Source organism: Cupressus sempervirens, chromosome 11, assembly GCF_028749045.1.
Source record: "Cupressus sempervirens isolate cs-2001-9-10 chromosome 11, ASM2874904v1, whole genome shotgun sequence".
In the NCBI taxonomy this organism is placed as follows: domain Eukaryota; kingdom Viridiplantae; phylum Streptophyta; class Pinopsida; order Cupressales; family Cupressaceae; genus Cupressus; species Cupressus sempervirens.
Genome location: NC_143128.1, coordinates 331,989,935 through 332,011,771, shown reverse-complemented (window position 1 = coordinate 332,011,771; position 21,837 = coordinate 331,989,935). Strand labels below are relative to the sequence as shown.

Here is a 21,837-nt window from a genome sequence, read left to right as displayed (position 1 = left end):
TAAGCGAAAGCATAAGATACCTGCCTTAGGAGGAACTAACAATGCATCTAACAATGCGTCAAACTAAAATGATTGGATTTATAAACCTTCTATTCTATTCAATTTCTGTAATGTGCTTTTTCAAAATCCCAAAGACTAAAACCTTCTATTCTATTTCACACGTGGTATGGCCTACCTGGCAATACTTTATTCATTGTCCATGACGTTGGAGGCCGAATTATGTTGGGAGTTGGGAGGTGGGAGGTGGACAGAAACTCAGATTCATTACATCAACTGAATCCCCAAAAACAGTTGTATAAGAGGCGATGGCAGGGAGGGGTAAAAACAGCAAAGGAGAGGAAACATCCTTGTCGTCTTCTCCGAAATGCTGTAGCAGAGTGGAAAGATTAGTTCGAGAGAGGCAGATGAGACCGAAAACAGGAAGGGGTGGCAGTAAGCATAGGCTGCTGGTGGTGGCGAATAGGTTGCCCGTATCGGCCACAAGGACTGGTACCCATACATGGTCTCTAGAATTGAACGCAGGCGGCCTCGTCAGTGCCCTTCTTGGTGTCAAGCAAATTGAGACCAGATGGATTGGATGGGCTGGTGTCAATGTGCCCGACCAACCTGGCCAAATTGCTCTTGCCAAAGCTTTAGCTGACAAGGTACCCATTCGACTTAGATGTTTTACTTCACCATCTTTGAATTACGCAGCCCTGTTCTACAAATGTAATTTGAATCACAGCACTTGGAAAGAAATTTAGTGAATTGTGAAACTGCATGTTAATGGATGATTTGTACATTGGGGAATGGGCGGTCTGTCGTAAATGCAATATAATCATCATTATACATGGTTAGGATACAGGGGACTACTTGAGAATTCCCATTCAAAAGATTATCACCGCCTCAAGTAATTAGAATGCAGGGCTACTTGGGCACTTAGTTCTCTTTTCAAAACAAGGGTATAAGCGAATGAGCACCACCTCCAGTAATTTGAATGGAGGGATGCTTGGGAACGTGGTTCTCTCTCCAAAACGAGGGCATTTGTATATGAACACCGCCTCAAGTAATTAGGATGCAGGGCTACATGGGCACGTTCTTCTCTTTCCAAAACTACGATATAGCATGTAATCCGTCCTTACACATCGTTTAGAATCATTTATATGGATATACATTTAGAATCATTTATATGGATATACATCTATGCCTGATTAGTGCATATAGGCGCACAACTTGAGTAGGCCTGATCGTGAAACTTGTACATTTTGTAGAGCAATAATAGAAGGTGAACAAATAACAAAAAACGATTCCTTGTGGAATGATTGTGACCCAAGAAACTACCTTTACTTTTAGGTATATTCAAAAGCATACATAAAGGCATGTATATGGTGGCCAATTAGGAACTAATTTTCATCAACTTTGGTGTGAAATTGGGAAGTGGAAATGACCGAAAGAAATTTAGGAAGAAAGAGTGTGTACTTTTGACTTTTGAGACAATTGAATCTGAAAGACACTTCATTTTGGAATGTGATGCTTATTGCCACATCAAAAATAGCTATAGTGATGTACTGACGGCTGGGTCATGGTATAGTCTTGTCAGCGAGAGGGCTGTTCAAAATTTTGGGGAGCGCGTCGTAGTCTTACATAGGAAAAGGATTGAACTGCTTAAGGCTAAGTTTGTAAGGCTAAGCCATTTCAAGAGCCCTTCCTGATAAAGTGCCTTCGATAATAGAGCCCAAGGTTCCATTTTTGATAATAGAGCTGCCTTTGCTGGCCGAATCAAGACTTGCTTCTACTGGTGCATGCAAAGGAAGCCAAGCAACTTTTCTACCTCCCACCCAGGAACTTTTGTTGCGGATAACCAACGTACTTCACATGAATATGGGAACCCTATGAATTACCTCCTCCCATCCACCCCTGTAGGGTGGCCCCTACCATTCTAAGGGTAAAATTCCATGGATATAGAAGGGAGCAGGGTGCCCCCCCATCTCCCCACCCATAGAATAGTAGAAAGGGGCCCTACAACTTATTATAGAAGGGGTAACGAGGGGCATCCCTAATATTTATAAGGGGCCATATAGGGGGCCCCAACTAGAGCTTGTCCCATAGGCTACTTTTGTTGCCTCGTGGATGTTAAAAGTTCTTCTGGTTCTTTAGATCCAAGGCCATATTCATGTTTTCTCCTTTTCTCCTATTGCACAAGACAACATTGAATAGTTCCACTGTACGACTTACAAAATAGACAAGGATCAATGGTGTCGCCAGGCAAGTTGGTGGGCAATATTGCATCTATCGACAAGGTGGTCTACTTAGTGAGATGCTTGTTTATGCTTATCTATTTATGCCTACAAAAAAGGGTACCCTTCCATCTTTCCCGTAATTTGTATTGTAGTAGAGTGCCCTAGCAGTTCTCTATTGATCGTAGACTCCATAGGAAAGTCATTTGCAGTAGGGTGCCCTTACTGTCTTTTCCTTAACCAGTACTACAATAGAGTGCCATAGGAGTTCTCCCTTGATTATAGACTCCATAGAAAGAACATTTGCAGTATGGTGCCCTTATTGTCTTTCCCTTTACTAGTACTACAATAGGGTGCCATAGTAGTTTTCCTTTGATTGTAGATTCCATAGGAAAGTCATTTGTAGTAGGGTTCCCTTATTGTGTTTCCTTAAACTAGTGCTACAAAAGGGTGCCATAGTGGTTTTCCCTTGATTGTAGATTCCATAGGAAAGCCATTTGCAATAGGGCAGCCTTGTTTTTTTCCCTCTTTAATAATAATCAAAATTATATAATTAATTATTATGTTCACAGATTAAGACAAACTTACAAATTGTTTGTTATCACTAGGGTTGAACTTCCTCAAAGCTCCATCAACTTTCTCTTCCATTTATTGATTGAATGTTTTTGAGGTTCCCTTGATCATTTTTCATTTTCTTAGGTGGTGTCCCATCATTTTCTGGGTTGAATGTTGCTTCTAATCTATGAACTTGACTCCTTTTTCTGTGCTAATGCCCTTTTCCCCATGATTCCTTACATTTGAAATATAACTTCTTAAGTCTTTGTGTTGTTTTGAGCTTTCCCATCTTTGTTATGGTACATCTATGTTGTTGTAGTTGTATTAAACACATGAGATGAAAACTCCTTATATAGATTTTCAAAGACGATGTCCCTAAAAGAAACAATTGTGAATTAAGAATGGAAATAGAAACTACTTAATAAACTAAAGACTAACTAAGATGACCAAAACATATAATATTCTAATACCCTCCCTTAATGGTTTATCATCTTACTGTTGTCTTTTGGTCACAAATTCTAGAAAGCATTTTGCTACTGTTGAGACCTCCCTAGATCTGCAAAATGTTAATGACCAAGAAATCAAAATCCATCCAGAAAAGAATAGAGGAGGGTGTCCCCTTCTTCAGAAAGCTTTTCAAAAAGAGACAAGAGCTTGCCACTGACTTTGCCACTAAGATGAGTCTGCTACTAACCGTTCTGGAATCAGCAAAACATTTGACCAAAAATCATCACAAAAAAAACCAACATGATGTTGGATAATGGAGCTGCTCTTCCCTAAAGACAAACACAAACATTGGGAACGACTAGCACAATCTTGAGGGAAAAATATCAAACCCTCCAAACTTTGCAGGTGAGCATGATGCCACAAAATAGACTACGAAAAGCCACGATTTTTTAGGAGAAAAATTGAGGAAAACACAATTTTTGAAGTGAAAAATCAATCAGAACCAAGCAGAATTCAAGACATGGATAATAGAATACAAAACTTTGTTTTTGAGGAAAAACCGTAAAACCCAATAGATAAGTTTTAAGGAAAAAACTATAAACACACTTGATAGTCTTTGACAAAAAATTATAAGCCCAACAAATAATTATCGAAGAAAAAATTATAAACCAAAAAGATAAATTTTAAGGGGAAAAATTATGAAAACCCATAAGAATTTTTTAAAGGGAAAAATTATGAAACCCATAAAAAAATTTTAACGGAAAAAATTATGAAAACCCATCAAAGAAACCTTCATGTGGCAAAACACAAGACTTCGCATGATACAACACATGCAAGTAACAAAATGCGCATTCAAGCAACATGCATCTCACATGCAAATACAACCTTCGAAAATCAGAGACCCTTGCTAAAACCAAGAAATCGTGTGATCAAAACCTTCAATTAGGTTTGTGATTTCAGCAAAAATCTTTGAAGACAAACCACAATTTTTATAAAATATCTTTGAACATTTTAAATTTTTTTTTGAAAAAACGAATGTTTGGAAAAATTTCTAGATCAAAAGAGGCTTGAATTTTTCTTTAAAAAATTACCAAATTTTATGAAATCCCATCGATCCGCTTTGATCCCATGTTATGGTAAATCGATGTTGTTGTAGTTGTATTAAATAGATGAGATGAAAGCTCCCTATTAGATTTACAAAGATGATGTTTCTTAAAGAACAATCATGACCTAAAGCCAAAAATAGAAACTACTTGATAAAATAAACACTAACTTAGATGACCATTAAAGGAACGTTATAATATTCTAATAATCTTGGGACGTGTGACCTCTTTCAAAGTCTTCACTGTAGTGAAAGCATTTTCTTTTTGGAACTTCTTGCTTTTGCTTTTCATCCTTCCCATGAAATTATTTGGTATGGTTGCTTGAGGTTCTATTGTTTGTTGATGAGGTTTCGAAGTTTAAAGCTAAGGCATCTTTGACAAATGCTGGTTTTAGAGCACTCACCAACCCTTTTAGTGAGTCCTTTAATCCCTTTGTGAATAAATAAGTGTGTAGATCATCGTCTACCTTTGTCACTCATATCGAGATTCTCTGAAATTCAGCAATATAACTCTCATCTGCTCCTTGTTGCTTGATTTGTGTCAATTTTTTTTTTTGAAATCCTCTTGAGGGTGTCTTCTATCAAATCTTTTAACAAGCCTCTATATAAATTCTTCATAAGAGGTGACATTTTGATGGCCTTGAGTGTGGATTCCATGGTACCACCATTCATGTGCTATGCCTTCTAAGTAGAGTATAGCACATTAGAGTACATCTTCCTTTGTCATCGGATTGAGTGTGGGGTAAGTGTATGATATTTGCAGCCAATCATGTGCTGTGATTTTTCCAGACCCATCAAAATTTAGAAGGGTAACTTTGTTTAGTGTATATTTTAAATCCTTATTTGGGTTTACCTTTACCTTGTTTTGCGCTTCTTGTCTCTGGCCTTCACAAAATTTGCTAAATCTTACAAGTTCTCCTATTTTTGGTTCCAAACTGGCACATGCTCTAGCATTTTCTACAACACTGTTTGTAGGTTGTTCAATTCCTTCTTCCCTCCCTTAATATCTCATTTCTAGCTAAGAAAGGGGTTTTAGGTACCCTAAAAGAGGAAGACCCATTGTTTTATGAGTGATTAGAACTTACTTCCTTCCCTTTTGCTGAGTTATTCCTAGGACTATTGATTGAGTTCCCCATGCTTTGTATTGCTTGGTTTGTTTCGTTTGCTCGTTCCATAAATGCCCTCATTTCATAGGCTAATTATGCATTCATCTTGTTTTTATTTCCTTTCCTTTGATAGATTTGCATGCACGTTCCTCATAGGATGGCAGGATTATGCTCTGAGACCACTTGTAATAACCCCTCCTTTGATTCACCCTTAAATCACTTCTAATCCCCGACTTAGTATTCCGAATATCATGGGTGACATAAATATTTAAGTCTTCTTGGTATTGAAAACCTACAATATCTATTTCCATGAATATACAAGTTCTTTGAAATAACTAATACATATAAAAGATCATTATTTCATGTACGAGGACACAATCTATTTAACTTTATATATTTTTCTCATAATAATACTTCATCATAACACATTTTTCTCTTTATGTCCTTATTGATACTTTGTTTTATGTTCCTTGTTTCTCTATCCTCACTTTATACCTTTTGAATTACTTTATCTTATATTCTTTGATGCTCTTTTTCTGTTTATTAAATTGCCCAAACTCCCATATTATAATTGGGATGGTGGCAACTTGCTTTATTGTCCCTTATACTTCATTGACTAATCTCCTCTTTTATCATTATCCTATATTGCTGCCCTTTTTGTCTTATTCCCTCATGTATTTATCACTTCCTATTATAAACTCCATATTTGCTTTTTCTTGATAAATACTTGCCAAAGTGCTGCCTCATGCGGTTGTGTACTTTGACCACAAGTAATGGATTGGTTTTAAGCGATCCCCATGTCCATTTTATTAATTATTTTATTAACTTTTTAGTAGGTGATGGTCGGTGAGTTTAGGGATGTTTTAGACATTATTATTCTTATATATATGAAGAACTTTATTGTTGTTTTGAGAAAAATGTACAGTATTAGATTAAATAATGAATTATTAGATGCTATTAAGATATCACTGAATTACGAATATTATTATGATCACTTGATGGTCATTTTGGTTCTCCTAGCATCAAGGATGTCTTGGAATGGTTCTATAGAAACATTCTAATCAGGGTATTGCAATTGAAGGCTTGTTCACCCATGTTATTTGAAGGTTTATTGAATCAATATTATTCGATGTTTCCATTATCTCATTTTGATTGGGTTTATTTATTCTCAATGTTATTACTTATATATGAGGTAAATAAAAATACTTGACGATATATTCTTTAATTATATCTTAATCATAAATATATCTACTTAATATATAATTTTGAATAATTGTTGGTTTCCATTCCAGAAGGGGTTATGGCAGCTCACGCCAAAAGAAAGTCTAGGTTACACTGAATAATAAAGAACTCCCATGCTAAGAACAATTAGAATTTACAGCATAGAAAGGAATCCTAACGTGAAGCTAAAGCAAGTAATGTAGTGACCAAGTGATACAAATCATTCACGCCAAGCAAGGATAATCCAAAGCAAGCCGTTGATATCCATGCTAGAGCGAAGGCTAGCCTCATGCCAAGAAACAAAGGTTCATTGTCTCTAAAATATCCAGTCAAGGAAGTATGGGTAAGATCCATGCCAAGAAAGAAGATAAATTTTCACGCTAAGAATTAAGGATTACAAACTCTCAAAGTCCCACAACAAGGAATGAGTATCAAATAATGCCTCTAAATCCTCTTGCAATCTTGCCACTGAAAGAAGCCACACAAGAAATTTCAAATTTGAAAGAACTGTGAAATACCTGTAAGGTGTTTCCAACAAATGCTAGTCAAATTAGATCTTTCACTGCTATAGCTAGTATTCTTCAAGAAGGATTTTGTTGTTAGGGAGTTGAGATGGACCAAGTCCAAATCTCCAGAACCATGCAGGGTTTCCTCAATCAGAGAGAAGTATCACAAATAACTATCTTCAACACTCTCCCAAATGAGCTCCAAAATCTTTTTCTTTTTATAAACTCCAAGCTCCAAGGCCCTAATTAGGTTTGTGCAATCTTTCAATTTAATTATAAATTCACCTTATGCCTCCCTATGTACCCAAAAGAAAGTCAATCAATATTTTAAATCAACACCTTTTAATTCCCTAGACACCAATAGTCACTTTATTGAATTGACATTAGTAATATTTAATTTAACTTAGTATTTTGATGTTATTTATAATAAAATCTAAAAATAACGTAAGTTGCCAAAATATCATCAATTCAAGCAATCACCGACTAACCAGAAATAGTAACTCTGCTAACTGACCAAATTTGTTGGAAATCCCTCCAGAAAGTGTTGGACAACTCCCATAAAGCATCTGAGCTCACTAGCGAGATCAAAATATTCCTCTGATCACGCTGATACAAATCCAGAAAGTCAGCAGCAATAGCATTACTAGAGAAGTTGAAAATGGGGACATCACAGTGTTACACATTGCTAGCATTACTTATCCCATTGCACAATATCGTTATTTGTGTTGGCAATTGTTACCTAATTGCACAATCTGTGACATTTCATAGGAAATTTGTTTTTGAGTGAGTCTGTATTTAAACTCTATACTGCATAAAAAGATATATTTTTAAAGAAATTCGATTATTTTTTATAAGCTACCAAGTTCGAAACTTTTGGTCTGCTGAGTTAGAGTTGAGCTCATGTATGTAAATTATGAGATAGATCATATTGTCATGTCCGACATTCTTTTGACGTGCCCAAACAAATGACAATAATAACAATTGACTGTGTTTGGATTGTGAATCAGAATTCAAATTATTATTTTTGTTTTGCCCTTATATTGTGCAGAAAATGCACTTTTAGATTATCTAGAATCTGATTTCACAATTTACATCTATCTACATTCTCTTTGCAACAAATTTGAGCCATGTGATGTTTTATGAGGTTGATAAATTTTCGATCATGGTATTTAATTTGACAAGGGTCATCTTCAGAAGGCAATGGATAAAGTTCCTTTGAAGTGAGCAACTTGCTATGGTATGAATGGTCCATACTTGCAGCATATTTACTTAAAATATATCACTCTGTTAAATAGTTGTAGGAAAAAATTACAAGTGGCAAATTATGAAAATTGGATAGATCTCAATTCTCTCATCTATGGACATAGTTCATGTGGGAGAATCTATGGCAGAAATGATAAAAACATTTAGATTAAGATATAGTCCATGGGCGAACAATCTTTTTTATACATGCTATTTCCTATGATTGTATGGAGTATGGTGTGTATGTGTGTAATAATGAGAACCTAGTCTTTGGCAATTTTTTGTGATATATTGAACACACTTATAGGTCTTATTCATTATAATATAAGGCTATTGGGATGAGAATAGGCTTTATGTTTTCTTAATTAGTTGACCTATTTTTGGCATTTACTACTTGTTATGTTTTTTCCAGATATGGTATTATGATATCTTAGGTGTATAATTTTCACAAAGGGTAGTTTTCTCACGATCATATCTCTAAGCGCTTTAATAGGCTTATATAACACCAAAAAACTACCATGTAGAACAACATTGGAGGCACCTTTAATTGTTGCAGAGATGTAATTTAGTGTGATATAAAAAGGCTTTTGTTTGGGTTCCTTACGGCAGGACTTTCCATCCAGTAGCATTAAATTCTCTGCAGTGGCATTCTTAGTAATGGGTTCAGGAAGACTACTAGCAAAAAAACTGATCAGTTATAATCTTGCTAAGAATTACAATTTAACCATACTCAGTAACTACACATTCATTACTTTCAATGGAGTTGGTTCATGATGAACCCTCAGGACAGATTCCTAGACATTCTTTGGTAATGTGGTTGCCTCTACCAGCTTCCCCTTTGCAATGCAAATGTGTTTTTGTTGTTTCCATGTATTAATTAAATAATAAGTTCCATCATGACAGGGAATTTAAGGAACGTGGATAGTAGAAAACACCTGCCAAGCTGGATAATTATGGCATATCAAAGACAAATATGTAGACTTTGACCCTAGAATAGGCCATGTTGGGTAAACGACTGTGAAAATGAAAGCTAATTTGTATTACAACGTTGGATGGCCCAATAGTTGTGAGACTATCTAATGATTTAATGTGATGCTATTAGCAATATAGAGAATGCTCAAGAAAAAATGTTGGAATGTTTTCCTTCTTAATGAAATATGGAAGTGATTAGTTTTTAATAGAGTAATAGGTTGTCACAGTCCATATTGGTGAATTTGTAAAGCTTTTGGAGATAAGTGCGTAAATTTAAAACTTGATACACAGTTTCCTTTAAAAGCTTTACAAAGTTTGTAATTAACTTTTGAAGCAATCGATATGTACTCATTGCCTTGCAAACTTGATTATAGAAGTGTGATCCTATATTCCTTTTTGTTTCTAATTATATGTAAATTTGTCTGTATGGTTTGATTCAGCGGTGCATACCAGTGTTTCTGGATGAGGAGATAGTTCATCAGTATTATAATGGATATTGCAACAATGTTCTTTGGCCTCTTCTGCACTACCTTGGGCTTCCTCAAGAGGATCGACTTGCAGCTACTCGTAGTTTGCAGTCTCAATTTGAAGCCTATAAGACAGCTAATCAAATGTTTGCCGATGTCGTTCACTCACATTACAAAGAGGGAGATGTGGTTTGGTGTCATGACTACCATCTCATGTTCCTTCCAAAGTTTTTGAAGGAATACGATAGCCACATGAAGGTTGGATGGTTCTTGCACACTCCATTTCCTTCTTCAGAGATTTACAGGACGCTGCCATCACGTGATGAACTACTAAAAGCAGTTCTAGGAGCTGATTTGGTTGGGTAAGGTCACAATCCATCTCTAAACCATTTACTACTGTAGAATTTTATTGTGACAATGTTATACACCTTTTATATATTGTTCTAGTTTTCAATGTTGAATACTTTCATCTGTGATCATTAAAACTTAATAGCAGCCTATAAATGAGATACATGTAAATTTGACAAAGAATAGAGGCTTGTTTTGGACGATGTGTTGCGTTTTTCTATCTGTTATCCATTCCCTTCTCTCTTTCTATCTACTTGTTTATCTGTTTATCAATCATTAATCTATTATACGATAATTTATACTTAACAATTTACTAGTTTACAATTTTTGTTGCTAATCTGTAATGTTTACGTTTGTGCAAAAACAATTTTCTCTCACAAATGTTATTATGCTTTAGTTGTTATGATATGTAATATATACCCCTGGCTTTTTTTTAAAATATTGCAGTTGGAAATGACACTACAATGCAATATCTTTTCACTTTTGGGTCACCAAGCTCTTGTGATGGGCAAGGCAAGAGCATATGGTGAAAGGGTCTGTTGATGGTGGTGTTGGCACAACCAACTCTGAGTAAACAAAAGAACACTCACTCCTCTTGAAAAGCAGGAAATTCCACTCCAAGGTTTCTTTATAGTCAAGTCTTGACCCTGTCGGGTAGTTGAGTGGTCTATGTGATCGGTTCAACAACTGGTCTTTGAAAGCTCTATCCATGGCTAATTGAAGGTTACTCTTGCATTAATTAGACCAAAAGACATCCTTCCATGGGCAAAAGTCCCCCGCTTTATGGTAAAATCCGTCTTTATTTTATCTTCTTCTTTAACCATGACTTGGTTTTATCCAAAATATTTATCCCAAAAGGACATCATTTGGGACCCTTTCATGACTTGAAGCACTTTGTGAAGTGATGGAAAAGGATAGTTATCTTATGCAGAACCTTATTTCTCCATTCTTTTTCAGCATTGGTATCAAATTTGTCACCCATGTTCAATGTAGTATAGGGTAACTCGGTAAATGATGTTTGCACTTAGTAACTTTTGGATCAATGGTTCTAATACATCTTCCATGTAATGCTGTCTTTGCCTGAAAGTTTTAGTTTCTTGTTTTAGGGGGATAGAGTGTGTAATTATAGAAGTACCATATGTCTTCAATTCTGCATAGTTCTATTCAATCACCTCTATGCAATCCTTCAAATATTTTACCATCGTATTTCTCTCTTCAATAGCATAAACCTTGCCTTATGAGGACTTATCTTTTTTGTTGGTCATCCTACAAATTGTTAGTCATATTTTCTTCCACTTGAGTTGGAAGTGGCATTTTTCTTTCGCTTGGCTACACCTTCTTGATAAAAAATTCTCTTTACTAATAAAATCAAATATGAATGAGGAAGGGGGATATAGAGAAGACACCATTTAAATGCCACTTTGGATATTGTGTTTTTGGTGATGCCCTTGTATTGACTAATACACTAGCTACATTCTAGAGTTGAATGAATCGGGTATTTAGGAAACAACTAAATATTTTCATGTCAATACCTTTTCATTGATCCTCATTTTCAAAAAGTGTGGAAAGAACATATGAGACATCTCAAGGAGGTCTTAAGCATTTTGGAGGGTGAGTCCTTTCTATACTAAAAGAATCCAAGTGTGATTTTGGTATGACAAAGCTTCATTGTCTTGGTCATTTCATCACTGTATAGCGAGTGAATGTTGATTGTCAAAAAATCAAAGCTATTGTTGAATGGCTTGAACATACGAATCTCATTTAGCTTAAGGGGTTCTTTGGTTTTTGTAGGAAGCTTGTTAAGGGCGCTCCACTTACAGAGATGATGATGAAGGGAACTTTTAAGTGGTTTGATTTAGCATAGAAGTGTTTTGAACACTTCAAATAGGTAATGTCTTCACGCCCAATGTTATTAATTCCATGTTTTTCCAAACCTTTTCAGTTGGAGTGTTATGCTTTTTAAGAGGGGATCGCTGTTGTTTTGATGCAAGAGAGGCATCCTACAGCCTTTGAGAGTAGGAAGTTGATTGTTGTGTAGAAGAGATACTCCATATATGCTAGGGAGATGTTGGCCATTATGCATGCTTTGGCCAAATTCAGATTATATCTGGTAGGGAGAAGATTCATCTTCGAAATGTATCACAATACCATCAAATATCTAATGAGCCAGAAAGATCTCCACTATAGGAAACAAAAGTTGGTTTGTGGTCCGCCTCACAAAAGGTGTATAATAATCATGCTCAAGGCCATGCTTAGGAACAGTGTATTCAATCTAAGGATTATTTTTCCCACTATGAGGTGCATTTAATCTTGTCAACCTAGGGACGTATACTTGAAATGGTCGGCGTAGTATGTGCACTAGGTCTCTTAATGAGTCATCATGCTTATGCTGTAGAAAGTAAAATGCAAGGAAAAGAACCTACATTAGTGCTGTAGGAAACTAACACACTTAACGCTTTACTGAAACAAATACTGGAAATGCAATGAAATGCTAACATATATTCCAACTCAGTTCATCTACTATAACTATTCTCACATATGCTGCAGGAACATTCACAAAGTATGATGCTACAGGAAGGAACTTATAACTTCTACCTGCAATACTAAAAATGCTTGAAAATAAATCTATACTAGTCTAATCTAATCTACCTTTCAAATGGGCCCCTTTGGTTGGCTTTTGCTAATCTACTAACACAGGATATAAGCCAAAAACTATTTCATTATATTTCAGAAATTCATTACATGGGAAAAATACATAGAATTGTAAAAACAACTCATTGCAAGAGTTAACAGTTTGTTTTCATAAACTTTCTTCTTCTAACCCCTAACACAATTGGTTCGATCCCTATAAATAGAAGATCGATGCTTATTCCGAAACAGAAAAGAAAACAAACTAGCTATAATTGCACAAGAGAAAAAGAAACATAACAGCTCAAGGCGAGAAGAAAAGATAATGGCTCAAGGTGGGAATAATAAAGTCTAGACAACCGCTTTGACATAATAATGAATGTAGAGAATGTAGTAAGTCTTCATAGCTCCTCCATATTTGCAACCGTGTCCTTTGGTACCGTTATAATTTTTCCACTATGGCTAAACCTCAACGTCTTTTCTTCTTGAATGCTATTGGCTGTCTTCAATGCTCATCTTTGAATTCTTCCAATCATTTTCAGCTTCATTGCTAACAGGTTAGTTATGATGCAGAGATATTTGCAAATAAGCATTATCAAATTAAATTCAAATATAAGAACACACATTCTGATGATTATATGAAATACTGCATCATATATATAATATTGGCAAAAGATGACATACTATCTACCCATAGGTTAATCATTGGTTTAGGTAAACATAAGTTCACAAATGTCTTGATGAAAATAAAACAGTGTGTTCACCCGTGGTAAACTGATGCTTGTCCTCAAGCATTTCATTTCCTAGTCAGTGACCTGAATTGTCCAACTTCAGTCCTTCCTTTCCTGCTGCTCTTGAAGGTATAGTAGAATCCTTGTGTTCTTTCCCGAACTTCCCTTCTGTTGTCCTCCTACAGCTTGTCAAGCTTGTCAGCATTAATATCGTATAGGGGCCACATGAGCATTGGAGGTTGCATAGTGAGTGGGCACCATAGTTCTGGTCTAGCCTGTTTCCCTAACTCTATATACTTTGGAGCTTGGTGAAGGGCAACCTCTAGATTGATGGGACTATGTGGCTCTGACCTTTTAAGTGTCTTAGGTAATCTAGCCCATCTACTTCTAACACCAGCCATGGCTTTTTGGAAGGCAAAGTAGGGTAAGTTCTCATAATCTGCATAGGCCTTGGTTCGAGCAGCGAAGATTCTATCCCTTACTCCCTTGTTCTTATCCCCATAAGTTAATCTAAACTAGACCCTAAGAACTTCTTTTGGTTTACTACTCTCAACTCTTAATGGCAGGGACTCTGTTCTTTCCTCGTCTCTGTAATTATTCAGTTGCCTATCATAGTTTGCTTCATTATACATCTAGGATATCAAGGCCCTCAGATGTATATCCCCTATATAGAGTAAAGGATTCCATTGGGTTTCTGATGGGATAAAAAAATTGTGCACATATAATTCACAGAGAAAATTTTGCTGCTAGGATGGCAGAGTATGGTATAAACCATAGAATTTCTGGGCTGATTTGAATTTTGCATTTATATTCTTAAGGGTTAGCATAAGTTGGAATAAAAGAAATTGTTCCTTTAAACACAGAGCATAAATTTGTGGTGGTGCTCTACAGGCAAGTACTTGATCAGCCAATTTGAGGGCATGATCCATCCTTTATTTTTGATTTGCTAATTGCTCTTTCAAATCTGTAATTTCTGCACCTAGAGACACTATGTCTTTCTTCATTCTCTTCCTCTCTTCTTCCCATAGGGCTGCAACAAACATATGTTGTCCAAACAATGGGAAAAGGAGTTTCTGCATAGTAATGGAACCGCTGTCCTTTTCATGGTTTCTTTTCCTCTTTCTCTGTTCCCTCCATAACTGTTCTACAAAATCAATAAGCCATGTTGATTTATAGGGAACTAGGTCAGTGTTTGGATAAACTTTCTCAGGAACTGTTTCATCTCTACAACTTGAAGTACCTGGTTGGCCTGTTGAGGTATCATTTTGATTTTCATTGACTTCAACCCTACATTCCTCATTAGGGTTTTCAAGAATGTTTGCAGTTTAAGGGTGAGGAGGAGAGTTATCAGGAACAATTTGTACTAGGGATTCTTTAGTAGATGGCTTGGATGAAGTGGATTCTTTAGAAATTTGTCCTCTCATTCTAGGACTTCTTCTTATAGGGGTTTCTTCTGGTATCACAGCCTTCTGCCTACTTCTTCCTTTTGGTGTCTCTGTTGTAGGAGTAACTGCTGCAGGACCCATCTTAGTTCTCTTTTGCCTCACGACTATAGGGTTTGGCTTTTCTTTTACTGGAGCAGAGATCTCTTCTTGCAATTTCCATTTTCTCTTTGCTCGGCTAGAGGTAGGTTTTTGAGTTTCTTGAACAGGTAAAGGCACAGTTTCTTGCACATTTTTGGCTTCAACATCTTGAGTGCTTTGCTCAGTAGGTTCATCAGTGGGAACTACATTCTCCTCACTGGGTTGTTCATTATGGGTAGCTTGGGGTTGTAGGGTTTTAGCTTGGACAAATTCTACCTATGACATGGGAGAAACATCCCTAAGTGATCTTTCTATGAGTAATTTAATTAGGGCATGATGGTTGACGGAATTGTCATTTCCCTTTTGGGTTTCTTCAGCACTAATACATAGCATATTGTACAAGAAATTGGGAACATTTACTGGATGATTATGCCTTATACAACTGAGCAATTTAAAATGATGTGCATGTAAATATGAAAATCTTCCTTCACATGTGAGGTACTTGATAATGTGCATGGCCAACTTGTTGTATGGCGGCAGAAGAGACATTCTTTTGCAACCTTGCTTGGTAATATCCAACTGAGGATCAGTTGGTATGACAAATTGAGCCCTGGCTGACCTTGCATCATGCGTATTAGGATAATGTTCTATTGTCGGTAACCCAGTTACTTCTGCTATTCGCTCCTCTGTAGCAACCACCGTTAAACCCCATACAGAAGCTTCTCCTTCATCAAACGTCCTTGTGAATTCTGTGGCTGCTGCTTCATCAAATGCAGTTAAACTTAAGAAATACCCTAACCAGCCACACACATTAAATCTCCTCATTGCCTCTACATCTGAGAGAAAAACGGTATGCTCCACTAGTTCTCGTCGTTGCAATTGTCCACCCATTTCTGCTTAACACTTTCACTGTCTACACTGCTTGCACTATTTCCCCCTTATGAATTCATGCTTCTTTTGTTGTTGTTTTACAAACTCATTTTCACATTTCATTTAACTGGTAATTAATGTCATAACGATTTGTTATGAGCAATAATATGGCTTTAATGAGAGTAAATCATGGATGTGTGTGAAAATCATCCGAAAATGGGATTGAGATCACTTGAAATTTAAATACAGGTTACATCACAGCCTGACAATAAGGAATCATTCAAGAATAAGGGGTACGACGCCTAGACACTTGCATACTTATGAAAATTGAATTCCATCAATAAAGGAAATATGAAGATTTGGAAAAAAATCTTTATGAATAAATAGGAATGTCATTGGGTTTTAGTAACCTTCTCTGCCCCCTATGAAATATGGACAAGTGTCCACACTTGTTAGACTTAGTACGGGGTATCGAACTGGCATAACACCGCCATAATATAAAGAATGTAGTATTAGATATAAGCAATGAAATCTGTGTACTATAAATGAATAATAATTTGAAAATCTTATACTTGTTAATTGATCGTCGCACATACCAAAAGGTGGCAGAAGTTACATAAGTAGTGACAACATCCATCAACAAACTTCTGGTGTTTATTGTAAGCATCAGAAAATGATGACGTGGAAGGTGGGTGGGTGGAAGGTAAAGAAATGAGATGAGGTGGATAAAGAAGAAATAAGAAAGTGAATGGAGAAATTTGGAATTTTATGTGGGCATAAAGTTTTTATTATGGACATGTACAAAGAAATTAGTGTTGAAGAACTGCAGGTGGAAGGTTAACACCTTCGATTGCAGGAAGAGTTGGCTTGTATTTGAATTTGGCCGTTGAAACTGCTGCAAGAAGTCCTCTTTTGTTTGGGGCTGTTTATATAACTTGAGTCTGTGACCATTGACTAATAATTTAGAAGGCATTGGATCAATGGTAGTTAATTGGACAACTCCATTTTCAAAGACATGATTAATTTCATATGGACCCAGCCATCTTGTCTGCAATTTGCTTGGCATATCTTTAAATCTGGAATCATATAGTACTGCCTAGTCACCAACTTGAAATTGTTTATTGCTAATGTGGGAGTCATGCCATTATTTTCTTTATTTCTGTATAATTTCAGTGCGTTGCAAAGCAGTTTTGCGCATTTCATCCAAAGAGTTAAGATGTAGAAGACGTTCTCTCTGTGCTGCAAGAAGTTCAATGTCCAACTCCAGTGCAGTTCTTAAAGTTTTATGTTCAAATTCAATGGGGAGCATTGCTACTTTCCCATATAGGAGCTTAAATGGTGTGAACCCTATAGTAGTCTTCCATAGTGTTCTATAGGCCCAAACAGCTTCTGGTAATCTGCTGTTCCAATCCCTACGGTGCAAATGAAGTATTTTTGTTAGGATGTTCTCTATCTCCCGATTTGTGACTTCTGCTTGCCCATTAGCTTGAGAGTGATAATGACTTGATTTCCGGTGCCTGATGTTATATTGTTTCATCAATTCTGAGAGCAAATTAGAAGTAAATTGCGCACCTTGGTTAGTGACTAGTTCTTTGGGTACACCATAGCGAGTAAAAATTTCTTCATACAAAAATTTTGCAACTTTGTGATCACGAGCATCCTTCATGGCTTTGACTTCAACCCATTTTGTTAGGTAATTAGTGCACACAAGGATATATGATTTCCCATTGGAAGGAGGATCAATTGGAACAATGAAGTCCATGCCCCATTTGTCAAATTGTTAATGCCATCTGTGGGTTAAGAGGCATTTCATCTGTTCTTGTTGGTCGGCCCATCCTTTGACACTTATCACACTTCCGTGTATAGTTGGCTGCATCTTTGTGAAGTGTAAGCCAATAGCAACCAGTTGTCAAGATTTTCAAGTTTGTTCTTTTTGCTGCAAAGTGCCCTCTACATGGTTCATTATGACATGCATGTAGAATGTCATATGTCTCATCCTCTCTCACACATCTCATAACTTGATCAGGTCCAGTGTAAAATAAGAGATTATCTATCCAAGAGAAATGGAAACTTTTCTCTACAAGCGACTTCTTTTCCTTGTAAGAAAAATGATTTGGCATTTTATTAGTTGCAATGTAGTTAGCAATGTCTGCATACCATGGAGTTTGAACAGTAATATGAAATAAATGCTCATCTGGAAATACATCATCTACCAGAGTAGTGTCATTGTCATCATGATGGATTCTTGATAAATAATTAGCTACCACATTGGCTCTTCCAAGCTTATCAATGATAGTTATATCAAATTCTTGCAACAATAGTAACCATCTTGCTAAACTGCCTATTATAGCAGGTTTGTTCATGAGATATTAAATTGCTGCATGATCAATATGAACTAATATGGGATAGCTAGTTATGTAATGCCGGAATTTGTTCAAGGCATAAACTACTACTAACAGTTCTTTTTCAGTCACTGTGTAGTTTAATTCTGGTCCATGAAGGCTCTTGCTAATATAATATATTACATTTTCAAGATTTTGAGATTGTTGTCCTAGAACTGCACCTATGCAATAGTCAGAAGCATTTGTATATTAATGAAAAGACAAATTCCAATCAGGGCCTTGTAAAACTGGGGCTGTAGTGAGAAGTTTCTTAAGCTGCAGAAAGACTTCATTACATTTGGGTGTCGAACTGAATTTAGCTTCCTTTGTCAGTAATCTATACAAGGGAGTAGCTATTTTGCTGAAATCTCTTATGAAACGTCTATAATATCCAGCATGACCTAGAAAAAATCTTACATCTTTCGATTTTGTAGGTATGGGCAATGTTTGAATTAACTTTATCTTAGCTGGATCCACATGTATTCTTGTAGCTGATATGAAATGACCAAGTGCCACGCCTTCCTGCATGAGCATGAAACATTTTTCACTATTAAGTGCCAAATTATGTTCTTGACACCTTACCAAAACTTTTTCAAGATTCATCATTGCTTCCTCAAAGGTGACTCCAAATGTTTTGAAATCATCTATATATATTTCCATACAATCATGTGATATATCAGCAAAAATGCTAATAACAGCTCGTTGGAATGTTGCAGGAGCATTACATAGACCAAATGACAAAACAAAGTATGCAAAAGTACCCCATGGGCTTGTGAATGTGGTTTTGCCTTGGTGCTCAAGAGCAATACTGATTTGAATATAACCATTATACCCATTTAGAAAAGAGAAATACTTCTTTCTAGTTGAAGTGTCTAGAACTTGATCTATAAATGGTAAAGGAAAGTGATCCTTTTTGGTGGCCTTGTTCAATTCTCTGTAATCTACACAAATTCTCCATTTTTCTCCCTTTTTGGGCACTATGACCAGGGGTGACACCCATCTACTATCAGATATAGGATAAATAAAACCAGCATCAAACAATTTTTGCAATTCAGTTTTAACTATTTTTCTAAGGTTTGGATTTATCCTTCTTTGGGGTTGATGGAGTGGTAGACACCCTTCATTGATGTATATCCTATGGGTGCACAATGTAGGACTCAACCCTTTCATATCACCATAGTCCCATGCAAAAGCCTTTTCGTGCTTTTGAAGCAACTTTGTTAACTCTTCCATTTGTGTGGATATTAATTTGGGGTTGACATGGAGATTATGATTTGTGGACAGCTCAATAGTAGTGGTAGATTCTATCATAGCAGCTTCAGAGATTGGACTTGCTTCTAATTTGCACGGTAAGAGCGGATGAAGAATGTCAAGTTCTTTGAGTAGAGTACAATTCTTATCGCATTCCTCATATGTGATTAATTCTAACACGAAGCTTTCAAATACATCTTTTTCTACCACACAACTATTAGTAAGAATACTCTGAAGTACTGAATCTTCCTCCTGTAGTTTTAGAAAGGATTGTCTATGTAACATCATGAGCTGTGCTATAGAATTTAGCTCTTCTTCTTCATCCCCTAAATTTGGCCAAATAGATGTACTCAAATCTGGTAATGGTTGTGCTAGAGGATGTAAATCAAATTTCTTTGTTGCTTGGCCATTGGATATGGTCATATTCCCTGACCTACAACTTATATTTGCATCAGCTGTAGCTAACCATGGTCGACTTAGGATGACAAAGTAACCAGATAGATTAACTTTGGGGACAAAATCATGAAGTTTGCAGGATACTCTAGAGAGTCTAAGGTTACAACTATGTTTTCTATCATCCCATCAGGGGTGATAGTAGAACTGTCCGCAAGTTGCAGAATTGTTGGGGTAGCCCTTAATCCTTTTATTTTCAACTTCTTCATAGTGCCCTTGGTCATGACATTTATAGTAGCACCAAGATCTATTAAAGCATTTTTAATAGACTGACCATTTGTACTCACATCCACAACTGGACTACCTGGATCAGAATATTTTGGGGTGATCAATTTTCCTAACATAATGTTAGCCAATTGTCCCACAACATGGACTGTGGTGGGGTCCTTTTTCTTCCTTCCAAGCTTCTTTAGGTAGGCATCTCTAATTGCTTTTCCATAGATTGGAACATCTTTAATAGCTTGGAATAGGGGTATTTGGACATGCATGTTCTTCAACTGATCAACAATATCAAAAGGTTGTTCCTCTGTTTGTACAAGTTTATTTCGTATAAGCTTTTCTGGAAAAGGAGGTTCCACCGTTGGTTGAGCTTGGGTTGAGATAGTGACATTGGTAGGGTCAACCTCTTCAGAGATTGGGGTTTCTGATGCTACAGGAGTATTTGGTATTTTAGTTATAAGAGGCAGTTTAGGTGCTGATAAAGTTGTACCAGATCTCAGATGTATATTTGCAACACTCAGAGCGTAAGTAGGATATTGTTGAGCATCAACAATATACGTGGGTTGTTGTGGCTGTTGGCTATTTGGATTTGGCTGAGTTTGTGCAGGTAATTGTGTTTGCTTTTGAGGTCTAGGATTTGCAGGTGGTGGCATTAGAGCAAGTTGTTGAACTGGGGGTGGTAATTGTGGAGTACTAGTATTTTGGTTAGGCCACTATTGAGGTCCCCTCCATTGGTTTGTAGATTGCCAATTCCCTTGGGGTGGTTGCCATTGGTTTTGTTGGTTTTGCTAGTAGTTCTGTTGGTTCTGCCATTAGTTGTTCTGTTGGTTGGGAATTCTGAGGCCATTGGGGTTGTTGTAGATTGTTTTGCCTAACATTATTCCAGCTAGGTTGATGATATTGTGGAGGACCTTGGGGATTACAGTTTTGCCATTGATTACCATATGAATTTGAATTTTGGAAAGGGTCCCGAGGCATACCTTGACGTTGGGCCCATGGCCGACATTGAGCAACAAAAAATACTTGCTCATCATCTCCATCTATCTTGAGGTACTTAGTTGGAAGATGCTGGTTCTCCATACTTGCAACCAATTTGCATTGGCAATCCTTCTTTTGCTTCTGACAATGAGGACAGTAGTCGACTAGTTGTAACTCAGCTTCTGCATACTTCTTCTTTGCAGTCATTGTGTCAAGATGTGTAGCGACATCATTTATGATGTTTTGCTTGAAATTTGACAATAGGTTAGATATCTCGAGCTTTGAAATACCTTGGCTGATTCCTTTAGTGACCGTGGAACGAGGTCCTCAGCCTTTCTTCATAGTTGACCTTGAATAGTTTTGACAGATCTTTTTGAGGTCATCCTAGGAAGCTTGATATACATCACCACCAGCCATCAGGTCTAGTGCTTCTAGACAGTTGTCATTGACACCTTTCAGAAAGACTAACTTTTGTGAATCCTTAGACAACACATGCTGAGGGTTCTTCTGCAATGTATACAAGAAACGTGAAACATAGTCTTCCAATGTTTCTTCCTTTGTTTGTGATATCCTGAAGACATCATCTCCTCTTGAACCAGATGCTTTGCAATACTCTTTATA

The 21,837-nt window shown here is 36.6% G+C and overlaps 1 protein-coding gene across 2 annotated transcripts in view; it reads left to right on the top strand.

Moving 5' to 3' along the window:
• Positions 1–202: 202 nt before the first annotated feature.
• The window catches only part of LOC149529437 (alpha,alpha-trehalose-phosphate synthase [UDP-forming] 1-like), a 230,767-nt gene continuing 209,132 nt past the window's right edge, over positions 203–21,837 (top strand). The window contains exons 1-2 of one of the 2 annotated variants that reach the window (XM_089807954.1): positions 203–644; positions 9,808–10,196. In XM_089807954.1, coding sequence (XP_089664080.1) covers positions 306–644; positions 9,808–10,196 — 728 coding nt within the window. In that variant the 5' untranslated portion in view covers positions 203–305. The remainder of the gene's footprint in view (positions 645–9,807; positions 10,197–21,837) is intronic. The other variant, XM_089807955.1, reaches the window with a different exon arrangement.